Below are 20247 nucleotides of genomic sequence, written 5' to 3'. Positions count from 1 at the left end.
CAAGTACACGAGTAGAATATCAAAGCAACAGCGATTAATTTCTTACAAAATATACAGCTTTGAACTTCGATTCGAATTACGAGCTTGGTGGAATTTTTTTCACTTACCAGCGGCTGGCTGTGGTATAATATCGGGGTCTTTTTCTTCACCATCTAGCCCGATGTTGTTCTGATTGAGGAATATCTTGTCGGCGAAACTGTCGCGGTTCTTTTCGCCGCTGGAGACGCTGTCGTTGGAGCTGTAAACGTTGGCTTCGTTTTGCAGCTTGTTTTTATTTTGACGGTTCTCTATGCGGGAACAGTGTAGTTGTAAGGCGGTCGCTACGATGCAGGCGATCACAATTAGCGATATCACAACGCCGATAACGATACTCATCGTTGTGGTCAAACGGAATCGTTCTAGTGGTTTTTCGGCTGGAAAAAATAAAAGATTGTTAGGTTTTTGCGATGGAGTTCGAGATACAAATTAAAATTATTGTAATCATCATGCAGAGTGTATGATTTTTTGTGAGACACGGATAATTCATACAAAATATAGGAGAAAGAACTTGACTAACACTCGAGGGTGGAAAAAATATTTAAAACAGAATTTATTACTTTTCAACTCGTGATAAGGTTTTTAAAGTAAGTAGGTAGGGTAAATTTTCTTCAAACTTCAACTTCGTAATTTTTTTTAAGACCAGTTGAGTGACCTATCAAAAAAGTAATAATGTCACTCTTGAGCCCAAACATTATGACAGCTATGAATTTCATATCACTGATTATAAAAATCACAATTTCCCCATTAAAGTTATCTATTGCCTTCTCCACGACATCTCTGATTTCTAAATAGCTTGTTGAATAATTTTTTGTAAGTGATTTTTGGTCAAAGTTGTGTCATAGTTGAATTTTTCTGGTCCAAATGTTGATGTAAATGTGATTTTAGGTCGAAAATCTGGACATTTTCCAATTTATGGTCATTATAGCCACAGTGTTGTTTTTTGGTCAAAATAATGGCGTCATTGTATTTTTTGTGAATATTGTGAGATTATTTGTGATTCTTGGTCAAAATCGTGACATTGTTTCTTTTTTGTTGACTTGTCATTTTTGGTCTAAATCATGACATTATTGCAATTTTGGGTCAAAGTCGGGACAATTCTTCTATTACCTGCTCAAAACTGTGGAATTTTTTTTTGTCTAAATCATGACTTTGTTGCAGTTTTGGTCAAAATAGTGACACTGATATTTTTTTTTGATAAAACTTGGTTATAATGTGGCAATCGAGTCAAAATCTTGGACGTTGTGATTTTTGGTCTAAATCAAGACATTTATTGTATTTTCTGATTCTGATCAAAATCGTGGAATTTTTGTATTTTTTGGTCTAAATCGTGACTTTGATGCAATTTTTGGTCAAAATAGTGACACTGATGTTTTTCTGCTAAAACTTGGTAATAATGTCACAATTGAGTCAAAATCTTGGACGTTGTCATTTTTGGTCTAAATTATGACTTTATTGCAATTTTTGGTCAAAATCAGGTCATTTCTTGTATTTCCTGATTTTGATCAAAATCATGGAATTTTTGTATTTTTTGGTCTAAATTGTGACCTTGTTGCAATTTTTGGTCAAAATTGTGACAATATCATTTTTTTTTGGTCAAAATAGTGACACTGATGTTTTTTTTGATAAAACTTGGTAACAATGTTATAATCAAGTCAAAATCTTGGACGTTGTCATTTTTGGTCTAAATCATGACTTTATTGCAATTTTTGGTCAAAATCAAGAAAGACATTTACTTATTGTATTTTTCGAACAAAATCATGGAATTATTGTATTTTTTGGTCTAAATCGTGACCTTGTTGCAATTTTTGGTCAAAATTGTGACATTATCATTTCTTTTCAAAATAGTGACACTGATGTAATTTTTGGTAGAAATCGGTGATAATGTCTCAATCAAGTCAAAATCTTGACGTCTTGAGTTTTGGTCAAAATTGTAACCCTTGTTGTATTTTCTGGTCAAGGTCGTGGAACTGTTGTATTTTTCGGTTTTAAACTCGTGACATTTCTGCACTTTTTGGTCAAAATTGCGACAATGTCACTTTTTGGGTCAAAATTGTGTCATTTCTGTATTTTTGGTAAAAATAGTGTCATTGTTGCAGTTTTTGGTCAAAAACGTGAAATTATCGTATTTTGCGGTCAAAATCGAAATTCTAATCAAAATGGTGACATTGTAAGTGATTTTTGGTCAAAAATATGACACTGTTGTGATTGTTGTTAAAAGCTATGATTATTTTGATTTCCCATCTGATTTCAGTACTTTCTTTGAAAGACCATGTAACCTATTAAAATGAGTTAAAATTTCACACTGAGACCAAAAATAGAGACTGTTTTCCTGTCACACTCCTCCCCTAGTTTTTGGCTTCATTCTCTAGTTTTATTTCACATTCCCCCTTCCCAAAAGCCAATGGACCCATCACAGTGAAATGAAATTTCACGCTGAGATGAAAAATTCCGAAATTTTTTTTATATTGCATCCCTCCAGCTAGTTCAGTCTTCCTCAAAAAAAAAAAAAAATGAATTTACGATTTTTTTCTAATAATAATTACATAACAGTGGTCCTCAAACTAAAATTTATACTCTACGTGGAGGCCAAAAATAGTAACGGTTTTTATGGAGCTCCTTTTTTTGTCTCGTTTTAAACCCCCCTCCCCATCCCAATTTCACTTTTTTTTTCAGATTTTGCAGTATGCCCCCTCAAAGTAGGTTGAAATTTCACACTGAGCACGCCGAGGCGAAAATTATCTCGTTTATTTCAACTATTTTCGCTTTAAAGGAAGTGTTTTCAAATACATACCCTATTTTTGACAAACTTACAAGTTTTGAATATTTGCATTAAAAGTGATCTCAATTTTATTTCTTTTAAAAAAATCAATACAATTTTTTCACCAAGTTTATCTTTTTTTTTTGAATAAGGTAAAATTTCCATGACTTTTTCCAGTGATTTCAGCTTTTTTGCAACAATTAATTGAAATTCACCCCCTTCATCGGGAATTGTGTAAACAATGAATAATTATGATCATCAAAACCATTTTGATTTTATTTTTGAACTCAAAATTACTAGATTGGGGGGAAAATCCTGCGAATTTCATAAGAGAATGCTGAACGACTGCATTTTAAATAATAATACCCCCCCTCTCCTAACACTTATTTTTCACGTGAGTCATTTTGAAAATTCCAGTGGGTATAATATGATTTTGTTGACAGTGGTTTCGAGATTTTTTTTTCGACGTTCTTCTCACCTGCATTACGATGTCATTCAAGTCCGATTTCAGCAGTAAGAGAATCCTCTGCTCGCTCTCTTTTCATATAAAAGCGAAAACTCACTCATACTTCAATTTACATAAAAATATTTTCTCGAGTAAAATGGGCCATCTCGCGAGTCGTAAAATTGACACCGGCCACATTTACTCGTACATTCTCGCCATTTTCGTCCATTTTAAATCGCAGCTATTCAACATACCGTACTCCTCCACGTCTCCTTTCCATTTTCCAAATCTCTCACAAAACAAACAACATCGCGAGCGGGCAAAAAAAGTAAAATAAAAATACACAAAAATAAAAGGTACATCGAAAAAAAAAGAGGGCACGTACACAGTACACACACACGCTTGTCCGCGAATCAGGAAGCAGCATACATGAGGAAAAAAGGTTAGACGAAGGCGAAAGAATGAAGGAGAACGAATCATCAACAGATCGTCGGTGAAGTAGAGGGTACTGCCAGAGAAAAACCTTTTGTTGGCACTTATGTTCGCAGCAATAAATATATAATCAATTTAAAACGAGATCTGATAGGGTCAGCGTGGCGGCGGCGAAGCGACGCAGGAGCGGGGTGGAGGAGCGGGAGAAATATTGCATTTTATATTCGTTTGGCTGTTTTTATTCTCGCGCAAAAAGGACTGAGCGGTGGCGGGGGCCACGGCGCGGCGTTCTGTTGGGAATCAAATTTTACAAACGTATTCAGACCTTTCGGTTTGAGTTATCGCCTTTTGACCGTTTGCCAGTTTATTCTGCTCGTTTCCATTATTGTTTTCAATTTTACGCTCTCGAGTCCGTGTTCCACCTCCAGCCTCTTTACCATCTCTTCCACCCTGTCATTTCCGTATCGCGTCTGATTCCCTTTCTCTCTGTTCCTTCTTCTGCTTCTTCTTTAGCTTTGTTCTCGATGGTCTAGTGCATTGCCAACCAACTTACACTGTACCTATTCTTTCATCAGCTTGCTATCAACAAATCGGCGTAGATGGCGAGGTATCCGTACAAAATATAGTCTGACTAGCCAATGCACATGTGATGACAGGGAAGGATTTATTCGGGGGCAAGAGACTTTAAGAGGTTAATTTACGTACCTTCTTTTAATTTTAAAATTCTTTCCGAGTTGCCTAATGTGGTCACATCAATATTCAAAGCGTCGCTGCGTCCTTTCATGTTGGTGGCGAACACGTAAGCCACGTAATGGGTACCGGCTTGCAGACCAGTTACTTGGAAACGAGGCCATTGCGAGCTGATATTGGCCTTTAGGTCGGAGTCCGAGTTCACCTCCAGGTAAAAGGTTTGGGGCATTCCTCCGTTATACCCTTCGGTGCAGCGGATCGAAAACGACGTCATTGTGATATTCCAAACGGTGCAATTCGATACTCTGTCTGGTTTACCTGTAAACAAAATAGGTAATTAGAAACATGCAATTTTTCGATGAAAAATTCAGTCAGGTGAATCGTGATTCGGAGTGGAAGTTTCCGGATCACTACAGATTTATCAATCAAAAACACAAAATATTCATTTTTGGAAGAACTGGGGACAAATTTTCAGAAAAATGCGATTATTTATCAAATTCATCAACTTTTCAGAAACTGATCTAACAAAATGAAAAAAAATCAATTTTGTAGAAGGGCATTTGTGGTGAAAATGAGTGAACCGATCTTCAGCTTGGATATTTAAAGTATCCTCAAATTGAGAGTCGAAAAAATCTCACCCACCCATCCTTCTCCTTCTTTACTTATGTCATATGTAAATAAATCACCTACGATTTTGATACAAAAAATTTATATTTATTTTGTCCTATTACCAAGCTGATCTAAAAGTTGGAATTTTCGTGGTGTGGATTGAAAGCAAGGGTTTCAGAATTTTAGGATTTTTTTTCAATACTTCTCACGCTGCATTCTCGTCAAAAAAAAGTAGAAAGATGATTTTAGATCTTAAGTACGTAGGTGTAACTCTGGTCCCAAAAGCGTCGCAAGTAATTTTTTTCACCTCTTTTGCTTTTAATACGGTTAATTAAGTGCATTAATTTGTGGTTCCAGATTGGTGAGTGACGAATTTTTTTCAAAATTCTCAATTTAATTTTCAGGTTTTAATTTTATTTTTGATTCTAATAAATACAAGTTTTTGATCTGATTTTCAAAAATTTCAATTTCATGTTCGATTTTTAATTTTTTTTCTGTTTTCAATTTTAATTTTAGTTTCTTATTTCATATTCAGTTGATTTTATCATCAGAGATATTTTCACTTTATTTTAAGTTTTGCAATTTACTTTCAGTTCTTCACTTTATTTTTAGAGGGTGAATTCATTTTTAAAATTTTACGTATCATTTTCAGGTTTTTCAATAGATATTACTTAGTTTTTATAATTAAATCATCAATGATTCAATTTTTCAAAATTTCCGATTTAATTTACAGTTTTTGATTTTATTTTGCTGAGAACTTGAATTGACCTTTTATTTATGATAAGATTTTAAGCGTCTTACGATTTCATTTTCAAAATACTAAATTTTATCCTGACGAATTTCTAATTCTCTTTTCAATATTTTTGGTTTGATTTTCAGTTTTAGAAATGATTTTTGGCATTTTAAATTTCATTTTACGTTTACAATTTATTTCATGTTCAGAATTTCCAATTTCATTTTCAGTTTCAAATTTGACCATTATTTTCGATTCCATTTTCAGAATTTTCCGTTCATTTATTTTCAGTTTCTAGCTGTATTTTTAGCGTTTTCAATTTAACTTTTTTCGGATTAATGTTCAGAACTTTTACTTATTTCATTTTTCAGTTGTATATTTTCAGAATTTTCCATTTCGTTTTTAGTTTTATTTTTCAACTTTATTTCCTGTTAGCAATTTCAATTTCAGTTTTTTATTTTGTTTTTATAATTTTTGATTTCAGTTTATTTTTTCGATTTCGTATCAGAATACAAAAGTTCATCTTCAGTTTAAAATTTTACTTTCAGATCTTCTGATACAATTTTCAGCTTTTAATTTCATTTTTTTATTCAATTTTCTCATGTCATGTTCAGAATATGTAATTTTGAATATTTTTTGTCAATTTTTGGTTCTATTTTCAGAATTTTCCATTTGTTTTCAGTTTTTAGTTTCGGTTTTAGTTTTTGATTTTGCTTTCATAATTTTCGATTTCAGTTTATTTTTTCGTTTTCATTATCAGAATACAATAGTTCATTTTCAGTTTACTTATAATTTTACTTGCAGATCTTCTATTACAATTTTCTGCTTTTAATTTCAAATTTTATTAAATTTATTCATGTCATGTTCAGTACCTATAATTTCAAATTTTATAGTCAGTTCTTGGTTCAACTTTCAAAATTTTCCATTTTGTTTTCGGTTTTTAATTTTAATAATTTTCAATTTAATTTTTTTTTCGATTTCATGGTGCCCAGATTTATCTTCAGTTTTTAGTTTTATTTTCAAATTTTCGTAGGTATGAATGTTCAGTTTTTGATTTTATTTTGAAAGTTTTTAGTTTTAAGTATCAAACGTTTTGAATATTCAATTTTATTTTCGGTTTTGAATTTCCTTTTCAGTTTTTGATTTTGATCATTCCAGTTTTATTTGTATTTTATTTTCAGTTTTTGATTTTGCTCTCAGAATTTCTAATTTCATACTCAGTTCTCAGTTTTATCACAATTTTTCAATTATGTACCTATACCCTCATTTTTTTATTTTCTGTCAAACGTTTTGTTCTATTTTCTGAATTTTCATTGTAATTTTCAGTTTTTAGTGGATTTGTATCTTCAGTTTTCTTCGTATTTATTCATTTCAGTTCTCAATTTCGTCATCAATTTTCCGTTTCATTTTCAGAATTTTTCATTTTAATTTTCAGTTGTCACTTTTTCTTGCAGCTAGCTTTTCATTTCGATTTTCAGATTTTGATTTGACTTTAAGCATTTTTAAATTAATATCCTGAACATTGAATTGAAAAATAAACCTACTCAGTTTTCTATTTCATTTTCAGTGACTTTCACTTCATTTACAATGTTTTACTTTCAAAGTTTTTAATTTCACTCCCAATTTTTGATATTTTTTTTTTAAATTTTGATTTCATGTTCAGAATAATATAGAAAATTCATCCTCAATTTTATTCTCAAAGCTTTTGATACAATTTTCAGTTTTTGATTTTATTTTCAATTTTATTTTCATACCTAGAGTTTTCAAATTTTTGATGAGAGGGAGGAGTAGGAGTTGAAGTGAAAATTTCAAAAAACCAACTTGGCTGATCTAGGTACGATGTTTCCTGATATGTATCTACTACTGTCTGATTTTTTATTCAACAGCAAAAATCTTCTTTATTTCATGCTATGGCACAGGTTTCATAAATTGAAGTCCATAAAATATTCGTAGGGAAACTTATAAAATTAGTACAACTATTGATTGTAGTTGTTGTTTTTTTTGGGAGGGGAGGGTAAGGGAGGGGGGAGGGGTACTCAGTAGGTAAGAATTTAAATTTACTTCTAAATACAACCCTTCCAATTCCTTCCATGACGTTTTTCATTCAAAACTTTCATTTTTCATGATTTTTTTTGGGTGCAGACCTAAACATCCTGTTCCAATTCTCGGATTCAGAATTTTAAAAAAATGTCGAAATCTTGATCAAGATGACACGAAGAGACCCATAGATAACTACTAATGTAGACCACCTTTGAATTCGAACTTGAAATTAGATAGGTATTACAACTACATTAGGCAAAACGTTGTGGTCACGAGTGGGCTGCAGCTACGAGTAGTTAGAGCAGCCACTGTCATCGTTGGGAAAGCCTTTCGCGAAAGTGAGCCAGGGCAAGGCTGAGATATTACTAGGCTAATAACTACACACAAAGTTCGGTGTATAGTTTACTACTTATACTTATATTCTGCTCTATCCTTAGTCAGGCAGGAGAGGGTCGCGGAGGGCACAACGTAGTTATGTTTTAATGTAATTAGTTCCACGTCAGGTACGTCTCGCTTCGGCTCTCCATGCAGAGGGTTTTCCAAGCAGCCTCTCGTCCCTCCTCCCTCCACCTCCTATCCCTGCTGTACACGTCCACAACCAAACACCAACGCAACGCGTAAAATACATAATCCTTTTTAATTATGTTGCAGTTAAAATGTTCAAATGAAATGCCGGTCTTTCGTTTGGTCCTTCCGAAGTAGGACTTTTGCCATTTCGGAAGTTTAAAACGAGCTAACATTTCCCAACCAATCTCATCCCTCGCTCGTCCGCCTTCGACGACCATCCTGCTAGTCATAGTAACTTTCCTCTTTGTATAAGTCATTTTCACGAGGCAAGCAGGCAGGCAGGCGAACGAGCTTACCAACCAGAGTGTATTATGCCCCGAACCCGGAAAAGAAATTTAAAACTAAGTTTCTATCCTTTCCACTACCCTCCAGCCCACCCATCTGCGGTCCATACGACGTGGTTAAATTGTAAAGTTTTCCCCCTGGTTGGAAATTTTTTCCCCGGCTCACGGCTACGGGGACATTTCTCCATTGTTTGCCGTCGAATAATCCTCCTGTGATTAAAGCTACCAGAAAGCGAGAGAGGATGGCGACGCCGCGAATTAGGATTGTACTCTCGTAATCGCTTCAAGGTTGAAGGATTTTTTTTCCTCTTCCAGTTACGTATAATTTTTACCAGCGCCGGCGGAGGATTTAAGGAGGTCGAAGAGCTGTACAGCGAACACGACGAGCACAATGGAAAGAAAAGGATTAAGTCGTTTATTTCAACGACGTAACGTTTAATTTCCATCTCGAGAGCGGTTTTCGATTTGTATGTGGTTTTTTCCCTTCTTTTCTCATTTTTTTCTTTTCGTAATTTTCGAGACTACCCACGCGACGAGGTTTTTTTTTTCTTCAGTGGCGGAATGAAGTTTGCGAAATTATCAGGAAGTTGTGGAAGAGAGTGGCAATAATTTTCAAAAATTGTTAACCCAGTATTGTTCGAATAAAATTGCTGTCGGAGTTTTTGAATATTCTTTTCCGTAGAATTGGAATAGATGAATCAGAAAGGTGGGGAGGGGGAAGTTTCCACGTCCCTTACTTTTTTTTTTTTTTTTTTACAGAATTTACCATCTTCAAAAACATATTCTAGTACGTCTATTGAAATTTCAATAGGTACGTATCTACTTTAGGGTGGATTGCAAAGAAAAAATGTTGGAGGATCTTGACCAAATATGGAGACCATAATTCATTTTGAGTTGAAAATCTTTAAACAAATTTTTTAGCTCTGGGGGTGTCCCTGGAAGGGAAATGTCGGTCCTCAAAAAGAGGAAATTTATGAAAAAAATAGTTTAGCTCTCACTCAATATGTTTTGAAAAAAAAAGACCAAGTTTTAAAAAACAGATTGTGAATCTATCTAAAAAAAATTCAAAAAAATTCCTGTTCAAATTAAAAATGGAGAGAGAGGTGATCAACTTACCAGCAGCGATAATATGGTACACGCAAGGTATCCTCTGCTGTCCAACTTTATTTGAAGCCAGGCAAAGCAATGTGCCATAATCCAAGTCGGAGGCTGGAATATGGGAAACGATGCTGGTAGTGCCAGATTTGGCGATATAATCCGGCAGAACATCGACACTATCAGCTGAATTATTGAATGACCATTTGAACACAACGTCTGTCGGATTGGCTTCCACTTCGCAGGTGATATTGACCTTTTCTAATTTAGCAACGCCATATATTCGAGTTTGGTTCGGTTTACATGTGGGGGAATCTGCGAAAAAAATTCAAGAGTTCATTAAATTAGAAATAAAATAGAAATTGATACAGAGATTGATAACTCGAATGGATGAGTTCGCAATCAAGTCTTAAGCATTAATCTAAATTAATCCGAAATCATCTCAGCATCTTCTCCAGATTTTATTATTTTAGCCACTACCTATTATAGGCATAATTCCCTCATTTTCCCTCCCCAGCCTCTTTTCCGAATAGACTAGAACCGTTTCGAAAATTTCCATTCGCTTTTATGGCACATGCAAGATTAAACATCATATCGCAATATATGACCTACCTACGATAAAATATCTTATAATATAAAATGGATTTCGCCGAGCATCGACGTATTAGAAACGATTATTTTCATTCTTAGCAGGCTTCCGGCGGCCTGAGCCTTATTTTTATCTATTTCGTTCTAAAACCAGGCAGCAAAGCAGAGAAATGACACGACGATGTAAATCGTGCGGAACAAGTCGACAAATTGGGTGTCCAAAAAAAAAAGAAAGAAAAAGAAAAAAATGACTGCGTTCTAGCCTGCTTTTTTACTTCTGACTACTAAATCATCTTATCGTTGAAAATTCACCCGTTTACCGGCCGCAGCAGCTGTGTGGGTAAAATTTACTAGCCTATTGTAATGATCATTTGTGTGAAATAGGTTGGTAAGTAACAGTCTTTGAAAATACCTACTAAAATACTTCTAAAAAATTGATACAAAAATGAGTAAATAAGAAGTTGAACTTACACATCACATTTAAATTAAACACGTTGCTTTCTCCTTCGCCTTCAGTGTTGTACGCTTTACAGGTATAATTTCCAGCACTATGTCTGCTTACTCTTTGCAGCACTAATGACTGGTTACTTATGATGACTCCTTGGCCGACGTTATGCTGCAGCAGTCGTCCCTGTGCATTCGATAAAAATTATTTCTGGTTCTGAAAAAAATACTCCTCTATGCAAATACAGATATACTTAAATAAACTTACGTTGAGCTTCCATTCAACTTTATACGAAGGAGGTAAAGCATTCACTACGCAATCAAAATATACGTCTGCTCCTTCTCTGATGCTATCCGGTTTCAATGATGATCCCAGAGTGATTTTAGCTTCTGGCAAAACTGTAAAAAAAAATAGACACACTTGTTGAGTACATATTTGTGAAAATTAGAGAGTAATAAAATAAAATAAAAAGAAAGACATATTATGAGACAGAAGCTCAGCTCGATTTAGCTGCAAATTGCGTTTGTTTTGGTACCTATAATAATAGGTATGCATACTATACTTATGTCCAAGCCTTTTTTTGTCGCTTCTTTTTTGGGGGCACATTAATTCTCGAAAGTTGTAAGTTCATAATTTTTTGTACCCCGCCCCCCCCCATCTCAAACATTCAAAAAAGGAATAATTTTCGCCTTATTTGTGTAAAAAGTCCCCCTTTTGTTCTAAAATTGCCAAACAAAAGTCCTGTTTTTTGCTGAACTTGCTAATACGATTCTGATGTCATGTTTTTTTCTCCCAAATTTGCCCAAGTAAAAAAGTGTCAATGTTGGGGAAAATTGTCAAAAAACGCCCATTTTGGATAAAGTTGTTAAACAGCGAGAATTTTTGTCAAAATTATCAAATAGTCATGTTCTTGCCGAAATTGTCAAAAAATATCTGTTCTTGCAAGAATTGTCAATAGCTTTCATAATTCACAGTTTTTCAGAAGTAAGACATCATTTATTGTGACGTGACAAGTCAATTTTTATCCCCTCAAACTTTGATTTGTGAAATAAAAGTAATCTATACCACGTGATGAGCCCCTCTCTTCACTGAAGCTTTAAAAAAATACATTCAAGAGATGAAAGCGATGGTTTTTGATGATTCTTGGATTTTCTCAACTTGCACAACTATTAAACTTTTCTCAACTTTTCCCATTCTTCCCATGCAACTTCCTAACTTTTTGCCAGAGTTTTTCTTAGGGGAATAGGAGAGGGAGAGGGAGGGCTCGACACATCTTTGAGTGTGGGTTGCCACCTAGAGCGATAATTTTCAAGATAAAATTTAAGAACAATTCATTTATTCCTAACAACAAAAAAAAAATGTAAAAAAAAACCGAATAATTTGAATACTTTGCATTGATGGTAACAACCAAGTCAAAATCTGTTTCTGTCCAATCAAATTCAAAACAATTTTTCTTTTTTTGCAGTTTTTTTTTCAAAAATTGATCGTTGGAAAAAGGTATGAATTTAGACTGGATTGATATTGGATACAGATTTTTAAAAAATTATTCCTAGATCGATGGAAGGGTTTACGTAAGTAGGCACCTACAATTAGTTTAAGCTTGTGAGGTCGACTAAAACTTTATTTGGACCATTCTAAAGAGAGTAGTTTTCCAAGACTAAAACTTTTGGAAAATTTGTACTAATGATCTCGTCGAGGGTTGGATTACAACCTTCCTCCCATTGAAATTTATTACCGACTTTTCTTCAGAAAAGTGGAGAACTTACTGTATAATTTTTGGCAATCATTCATGAATGAATTGATCAATTTTTGAAAGAAACATTCGCCAACGAATCGATCAATATTCAATTCTTTAATTTAAGAATCAATTCGTTAGCGAATGAGTCACTTATACGAATCCATTCGTTCGCGAATGATTCACAAAAATAATTCAATTCGTTCGTGAATGATTCACCAAAAATTGAGTAAATGAATTGATTCGTTCGCGAACGAGTCACTTATACGAATCAATTCGTTCGCAAATGATTCACTAAAAATTATTCAATTCGTTCGCGAATGATTCACAAAAAATTCTATTCATTCGTGAATGATTCGCCAAAAATTGAGTAAATGAATTGATTCGTTCGCGAACGAGTCACTTATACAAATCAATTCGTTCGCGAATGATTCACCAAAAATAATTCAATTCGTTCACGAATGATTCATTAAAAATTGAGTAAACGAATCGATTCGTTCGCGAATGATTCATCTAAAAATTTGAGTAAATGAATCGATTTGTTTGCGAACGAGTCACTTATACAAATTGATTCGTTCGCAAATGATTCATCTAAAAAATTGAGTAAATGAATCGATTCGTTCGCGAACGAGTCACTTATACGAATCAATTCGTTCGCAAATGATTCACTAAAAATTATTCAATTCGTTCGCGAATGATTCACAAAAAATTCTATTCGTTCGTGAATGATTCACCAAAAATTGAGTGAATAAATTGGTTCGTTCGCGAACGAGTCACTTATACAAATCAATTCGTTCGCGAATGATTCACCAAAAATAATTTAATTCGTTCACGAATTATTCATTAAAAATTGATTAAACGAATCGATTCGTTCGCGAATGATCATCTAAAAATTTGAGTAAATGAATCGATTCGTTTGCGAACGAGTCACTTATACGAATCAATTCGTTCGCGAATGATTCACAAAAAATTCTATTCATTCGTGAATGATTCGCCAAAAATTGAGTAAATGAATTGATTCGTTCGCGAACGAGTCACTTATACAAATCAATTCGTTCGCGAATGATTCACCAAAAATAATTCAATTCGTTCACGAATGATTCATTAAAAATTGAGTAAACGAATCGATTCGTTCGCGAATGATTCATCTAAAAATTTGAGTAAATGAATCGATTTGTTTGCGAACGAGTCACTTATACAAATTGATTCGTTCGCAAATGATTCATCTAAAAAATGAGTAAATGAATCGATTCGTTCGCGAACGAGTCACTTATACGAATCAATTCGTTCGCAAATGATTCACTAAAAATTATTCAATTCGTTCGCGAATGATTCACAAAAAATTCTATTCGTTCGTGAATGATTCACCAAAAATTGAGTGAATAAATTGATTCGTTCGCGAACGAGTCACTTATACAAATCAATTCGTTCGCGAATGATTCACCAAAAATAATTTAATTCGTTCACGAATTATTCATTAAAAATTGATTAAACGAATCGATTCGTTCGCGAATGATTCATCTAAAAATTTGAGTAAATGAATCGATTCGTTTGCGAACGAGTCACTTATACGAATCAATTCGTTCGCGAATGATTCACCTAGAAATCAATCAGTTTGTTCAATCGCCAATCGGTTGTGAATGATTCGATTCGATTCGATTTCATTCACTTTCTTTGAAAAGAGATCAATTTTTATGCAATACTTTCACAAAAACCGAATCAATCGTAAGTTAATTGATCCGTTTGCGAATGATTCGCCAAGAAATCAATCGATTTATTTAATCGCCAATCGTTCGTAAATGATTCGGTTTGATTATAAACAGATCATTGCTGTACAAAATATGTTTCAAAAAAAGTGAATCAAATCGTTCGTAAAAGAAAAGTCGGTCTTTTCACGCTAATTAATGCGTGAGTGTTTTTTAAACATTTTTTTTTTGTTTTTTTCATCACTACACCTGTCACTCGATCATTTCGAAACAATACAAAAAATTCAAAACCGTTTTTCGGAATCCGTAAGGTCCAAAATTTCACACAAACGTGATTTTTCGCCTGCCGGAAAACCAAAATCAACACATTTTCTATTTCCATTCTCATTTCTTCAACACCTACTCAAAACTACAGCAAAATCCACAGATTTTAAATACACACTCACACGTAGTCACAAAGACGACAATTTTTCATCGACAATATTTTCGCCACCATCATTTCAGATCCTTTATACAACACGAAAGCAGCATCTTTACCACTCGACACTTTCGGATATTGGAGGAAAATGTTTCATCCTGTGGGAAATCATCTTGGGGTGTACGTAGTACCTACTATGTACGAGTATACCATAGTACACATTGACATACAATACAGAATATACAGTATACACAGCACAACTCTACCACCATTTTTTCTGCTGCTCTACGTTTTTTATCAATTTTAATCATACACATCTATCATATTTTGTACCCGTAATCCCCTCACCACATTTTGACAATCTCTATGTCTCCTTATATAAGTATACACTACATCATACTCGCGTATAATATTGTATCGTATGGGTCTGGATATTCCTTGCACATACATTTACGCTCGAGTATTATCTCGTTATTGCGAGAGCTTTCACATACCCAAGACCAACACATTTTACACCTCCTTTCTCTTCCAGCTACTCTTTTTACTCGGCTAACGAATTTAGCTCGGTTGATATTTTCATTCATATCCGGTTTTCCATTGAGAAGCTGCACTTACTCGAATAGCGTACGTAGTAAGTACTCTATTGATCGAGTAAACAGCGCCAATTTATAACACCGGTATAGTTATTTAAGTAAACAACGCGCAGAGTATAGCGAAGAAAATTACTATTCGATGACTTTATGAGTACTTAGCATTTGAAAAATTAGCCATAAATATACCTAAAAAGAAACAGCACAGACAATTACATAGCGAGAAAATACCATTATAGCGAGTCCTGCTGCATTCCAACTGCTGTACTGTACTATTTCGCAGTCCGCACGTAAAATTATTATCAGCGCATTCGGGAGGACAGGGGCCGGTCAAAATGTACGCAATAAGAATAAAATTTTCATATTTCAACGTACCCTACGTACGTGTAGGCTATTAAGTTGACACATCGAGTAATCTGGCAAACGACATTATTCATTAGGTGGACCTTTTTTATACGCACCATTTTTCTCCTCAAGGCTGTAATATTTTTCACAAATTCGAAAGAGAGAAAAAAAAGAAAGGAATATATAGACTTACACAAAGGGACGACAATTAGAATAGGCATATATTTTTTTCGGAAGGTCGTAACACCTGTAAATAAATACCCCGCGTTAAAATATAGGTATACTTTTAGCACACGCAGCAGGCTAAACGAAAAGCTACAGTAATAAAGGGGCCAACGACCCCAAAGGAATCATAATACGTATTAAAAAAGTTACTCGTTGACTGTGGCTAGGCAAAGTAGCAGAGATGGTGGTAAGTTGAGGAAAAACGAGTCAACTTCGTTCCTTATTATTAATTTATTACCAGTTACATCCTATCGGGAATTTATAAATTTAGGCGAAGTTGTTTCAGTTAACTGCCACGTATTGTTCGAGAATCTCCCTCCTATCTGCTCCCTGTATTCTCGCTTCTTCAATTCAAATGCTTCGAAATACGGTGTACTAAAATCGCTTATTAACTCGATAGCCTAGTGTTACATTCGGTAATAATCGTATTATCGCCTCGTGAAATTCGATTCTGTCTGAACTTTTTGCGAAAACAGGAGAGAGGAATTGGGTTAGGTACTTCAAAAACTAAAGAATTCGCAGTTTGAAAGAAAAACAATCAAGAGAGAAGAAAAAAATGAAGGGAAAAACTCCCCTAAGCTTGTATTATTATTATTTTTATTTATTAATTTTTTTTCTTTTAATTAAACTCGTACAAGATGATAAATTTCTCGTGTACGAGGAAGTAATATCTATTACTCGAGTAACCAGAAAATAAAATCATTGTACCTACCTACCTAGGAAATAAATGACGTAAATTTCCCAACAGGGAAGTTTTGGCGGCAAAAAATTACCATCGTTAAATCATCCATATTGGACGTGATTTTCGGAACGAATTAAAAAATTAAAAATTTTAATGGGTATAATATTACCTGCTTTTTCAATTATGGCAGTTTCCCCTCCTAATACCATAACAAAACGGAATTGAAAATATTTTTTGCAGAAATTTAATTTATGTAGGTACTTGTAGCCGCTTAAAATTATAACAATTACGAGGTAATGAAGTCAATAAAAATTTTTCAAAGTGAATAAATAAAATAAGGAAAGAAAAAACTTTAAATGAATTATCTAAAATAAGAAATAAAAATTGGTGAAAACGCTTCAAACGTGAGTTAAATTAATTTGAAAATTGAATTATTTATTCTGCAAAGAGATTTATAAATCGTGGATATATATTTTTTGCTTCACAATAAAATGCCATTGATACTCGTATGACTTTTTTCAAACAAAAGTCTGACAAAATGTCAGAACATCATTTTTGAAAGATTGACATACCTGATAGCAATTTATTGATTTTCTCTTTAAGTTCTTAATGTCAGTCACAAAATCTGAATGTTGACTCGAATGTTGAAAAGAAATAAAATTGGTAATTTTTGATGTTTCAAAACAATAAAATATAATGTAAAAAATCCATCAAAATTTTCTCCAATTTAAATAGGTTTTGAAAATTGACCAAATTTTTCACCACGTTTTTAGAAATCTGACAAAATATTGCGAATTCATCGCAATTTCTTCCAAAGTCAAACTCAGACACAACTTGTAACGTTTTTACAACAATTAGTCAAAAATTACTGGTAATTTTCCAATACATGCCTAATTGCAAATAATTTACCAAGAATCACTGTAATTTACCAGAAGCTATAATTTATCAAAAAATGGGCGTAAAATCTCCTCTTCAAAGGAAGTTTTATGTTTTTTGCTTATATTAACTCAATGCTTACAATTCCAAATTTTAAAAAAATCTGACAAAATGTCAGAAAGTTATTTTTGAAATGTGGATATACGTTTCTAGTGATTTATCGATTTTTTCCCAAGTGATTGAAAATCAGCCACAATTTCAGAAAGTCAACAGGATTTGTTTTCAAGTTAGTATCAAAGATCTGGCATAATGTCAGAAAAATGAGGCCTTTGATGGGCAGACAGATGACCTTGAGAAGCCACATTGACGGGTCAATGACCTTTCGAGGCCAGAAAGGTGGATTAAGAAGCCAGACAGACAGTCGATTTTGAGAGTTCAAACATACAGGTCAATGACCTTAGGAGGTCAGTCACGCATACATACGATCTTGAAAAAGGTCATACTGACGGGTCAATGACCGCAAGATACCAGACGGAAAGGCCAATGACCTTACGAAGCCAGACAGACAGACAGACAGACAGACAAACAGGCCACCATGAGCGACTAGACAGGTAGGTCAGTGACCTAATGATGTCAGGCAGGAATACAGACGACCTTAAAAAAGCTACACCGACAGGTCAATGACCTTGAGAGGCCAGCCAAGCAGACAGGCGACCTCGGAAAACTGGACAAGTAGGTCAGTGGTTCAGACAGGCAGGTCAAGGACTTTAAGAGATCCAATCAAGAAAATAGAGAACTTTAAGAGGACATACGGATGGGTCAATGACCTTAAGAAGCCAGGCAGACAGACGACTATGAGAGGCTAGACAGGTCGTGAGAGGCCAGGCAGAAAGGTAAGTGATCTTGGGAGGCCAGATAGGCAGACAGGGACCCTTGGGAAGCTGGGAAGGTGGGCCAGTGAACTTGAGAGTTCAGACACATGTGTCAATGACCCCAAGACTGAAAATCAATAGGGTTTTTTCGTTTTCAAACTTCAACCTTACACCGATTGATCGGTTTCCTCCCAAGTTATTTTTAATTCTGGCACAATGCCAAAAAATCTACAACGTTTTTTTAAAAGCTGTGTTTTTTCAAGTTTTTAAAAGTCTGGCATAGGTATGGTCAAAAAGTGGACTGATTTTTCTGTTTTCTTTGATTGAAATCGATAATCATGTTGTTTTTTTTTTCAATTTCATCTACCTATTTTCTCGATTTTTTGGAAGCTTAAGTACACCCCTTAAGTAGTAGAATAATTCTTTGAAAAATAAAAAATTATCATTGAATTAAAATAGGTATTTTTATACGTTTTGATCAGTCAACCATCGAACGCTTTTTCTTTCTTCATCATTCAAAATAAAACTTTTTAGGTATATATATTTTCAATTGTCTACAAATTTATGACTCTGTTGATTACAATTTCATGATCCCTATCTTCCCAATACATGCACTTTTTGAATACCGCGTTGGTCGAAGGTTATCCTTTGCCATTACTTAATCGTTCTTGTCAACTCTTTGTATGTATTTAAAACAGAACCCTGAGCAAAATGTCACCAATAGGGATGTAGTTAGAGAGATGGGAAATTTGACGTCTGGTACTTATTAATCCTTCCTTCAGCGACGTGATGGCTATGGCATAATGAGCGAGCTTTATTCGAGAGACGATCGTTTGAATACACAGAGATGAGCGAAGAATTAACTGGGATTCGATGAAATATAATATTATTTCTGCCAGACAGCTTTTCAATAAATACAAAAATTGCCAAGACCATCCATCGTACATACAAGGAAACGAAACAAAATATTATCCAGTAAAAGAGGAGCAGAGCGCGACAAATATCTCAAAGCGAGGAGAATAATACACCCAGGGATAAGTAACTGAAGCGGGGGCAAAAGATGAAAAAAATTATACAACACCAAAATGCTAAATACGTTCGCGGTTTATTCGGCTAATTAGTCCGAAAAAAGAAATAGAAAATTAAATTCCAGGCGCCAGACAAACTTCCAGTCGACCAGCTCGTTTAACACGACGGTAATAATTTAAATTATGATGGTTTATCTCGCTCCTCTCCTCCTTTCTTTCTTTCTTTTTTTCTTTCACCACGCTTACCATTTACTTTTTTTTCTCTCTGTAATCTTCGTGGTTACCCCTTTACACTTTGGTCTCCTTCTTGTAGATTCTTCATCCCTTGCTCTCGTTTTTTTTTTCGGTGTCCTTTTTTCCCTCTATTCTATTCGTTCTACTACTTCGTATTCATTATTAATTTCGAAAATTAATTTTTAAAACGTTCTTTAATTTCTCGAATTCGGCTTTGTACTCGGCCTGTTTTATCTCTCGCGTAGCGTTTAAAAGGTTCTCGCTTTCTCTCCCCTCCCCATTCTCCTCCTCATCATCATCCTTCTGTCACGCGAGTGACGATCACGATGTTGACGATGGCGAACCACAGAAGCAGTCGAGGGGTTCGAGCGTTTTGTTAATTTAATTTTCTCTCATCCATTCCAGTTTAGAGCCCCCGCCTCTTCGCTTCTCGATCTCATATACACAAAAAAAGACAAAGAAAAGCACTCGAGAGAAAAATAGGGACGATGAAAAAAAAAGCAAAAAAAAATACGGATTAAATGGCCGAAACCGAGTTAGGTGCTATCGAAATTTTGCTTTAATGCAGATAACCAACCGAAGTTGGATTAATTACGGAAGATGACAGAGGGATGGTAAGATGGGGATAACGAGATATCGAGAAATTTCGCAGCGTTTGGGAGAAGGATGACTGGAGTTTTCGATTCGAGATTTTTTCTTTCGTTTTTTAAACAGCATCGATGAATATTTAAAACTTCTTTCACAATATATAAAAATTCGCGAGCTCTTTCGCTTTCTTTATAGCCTGGTAGTCTCGTGTTTAACCCTCGTG

The 20247-nt window shown here is 34.4% G+C and overlaps 1 protein-coding gene across 1 annotated transcript in view; it reads right to left on the bottom strand.

Moving 5' to 3' along the window:
• Positions 1-20247, bottom strand: part of LOC135845811 (hemicentin-1-like) — a 972708-nt gene that overhangs the window by 3854 nt on the left and 948607 nt on the right. The window contains exons 8-12 of the mRNA XM_065364649.1: positions 10993-11123; positions 10752-10911; positions 9714-10007; positions 4380-4682; positions 108-413 (exon numbers count right to left, since the gene is read on the bottom strand). Coding sequence (XP_065220721.1) covers positions 108-413; positions 4380-4682; positions 9714-10007; positions 10752-10911; positions 10993-11123 — 1194 coding nt within the window. The remainder of the gene's footprint in view (positions 1-107; positions 414-4379; positions 4683-9713; positions 10008-10751; positions 10912-10992; positions 11124-20247) is intronic.

Source organism: Planococcus citri, chromosome 4, assembly GCF_950023065.1.
Source record: "Planococcus citri chromosome 4, ihPlaCitr1.1, whole genome shotgun sequence".
In the NCBI taxonomy this organism is placed as follows: Eukaryota; Metazoa; Arthropoda; class Insecta; order Hemiptera; family Pseudococcidae; genus Planococcus; species Planococcus citri.
Note: the sequence above shows the minus strand (reverse complement) of the source record. Positions and strands in the feature narration are given on the sequence as shown.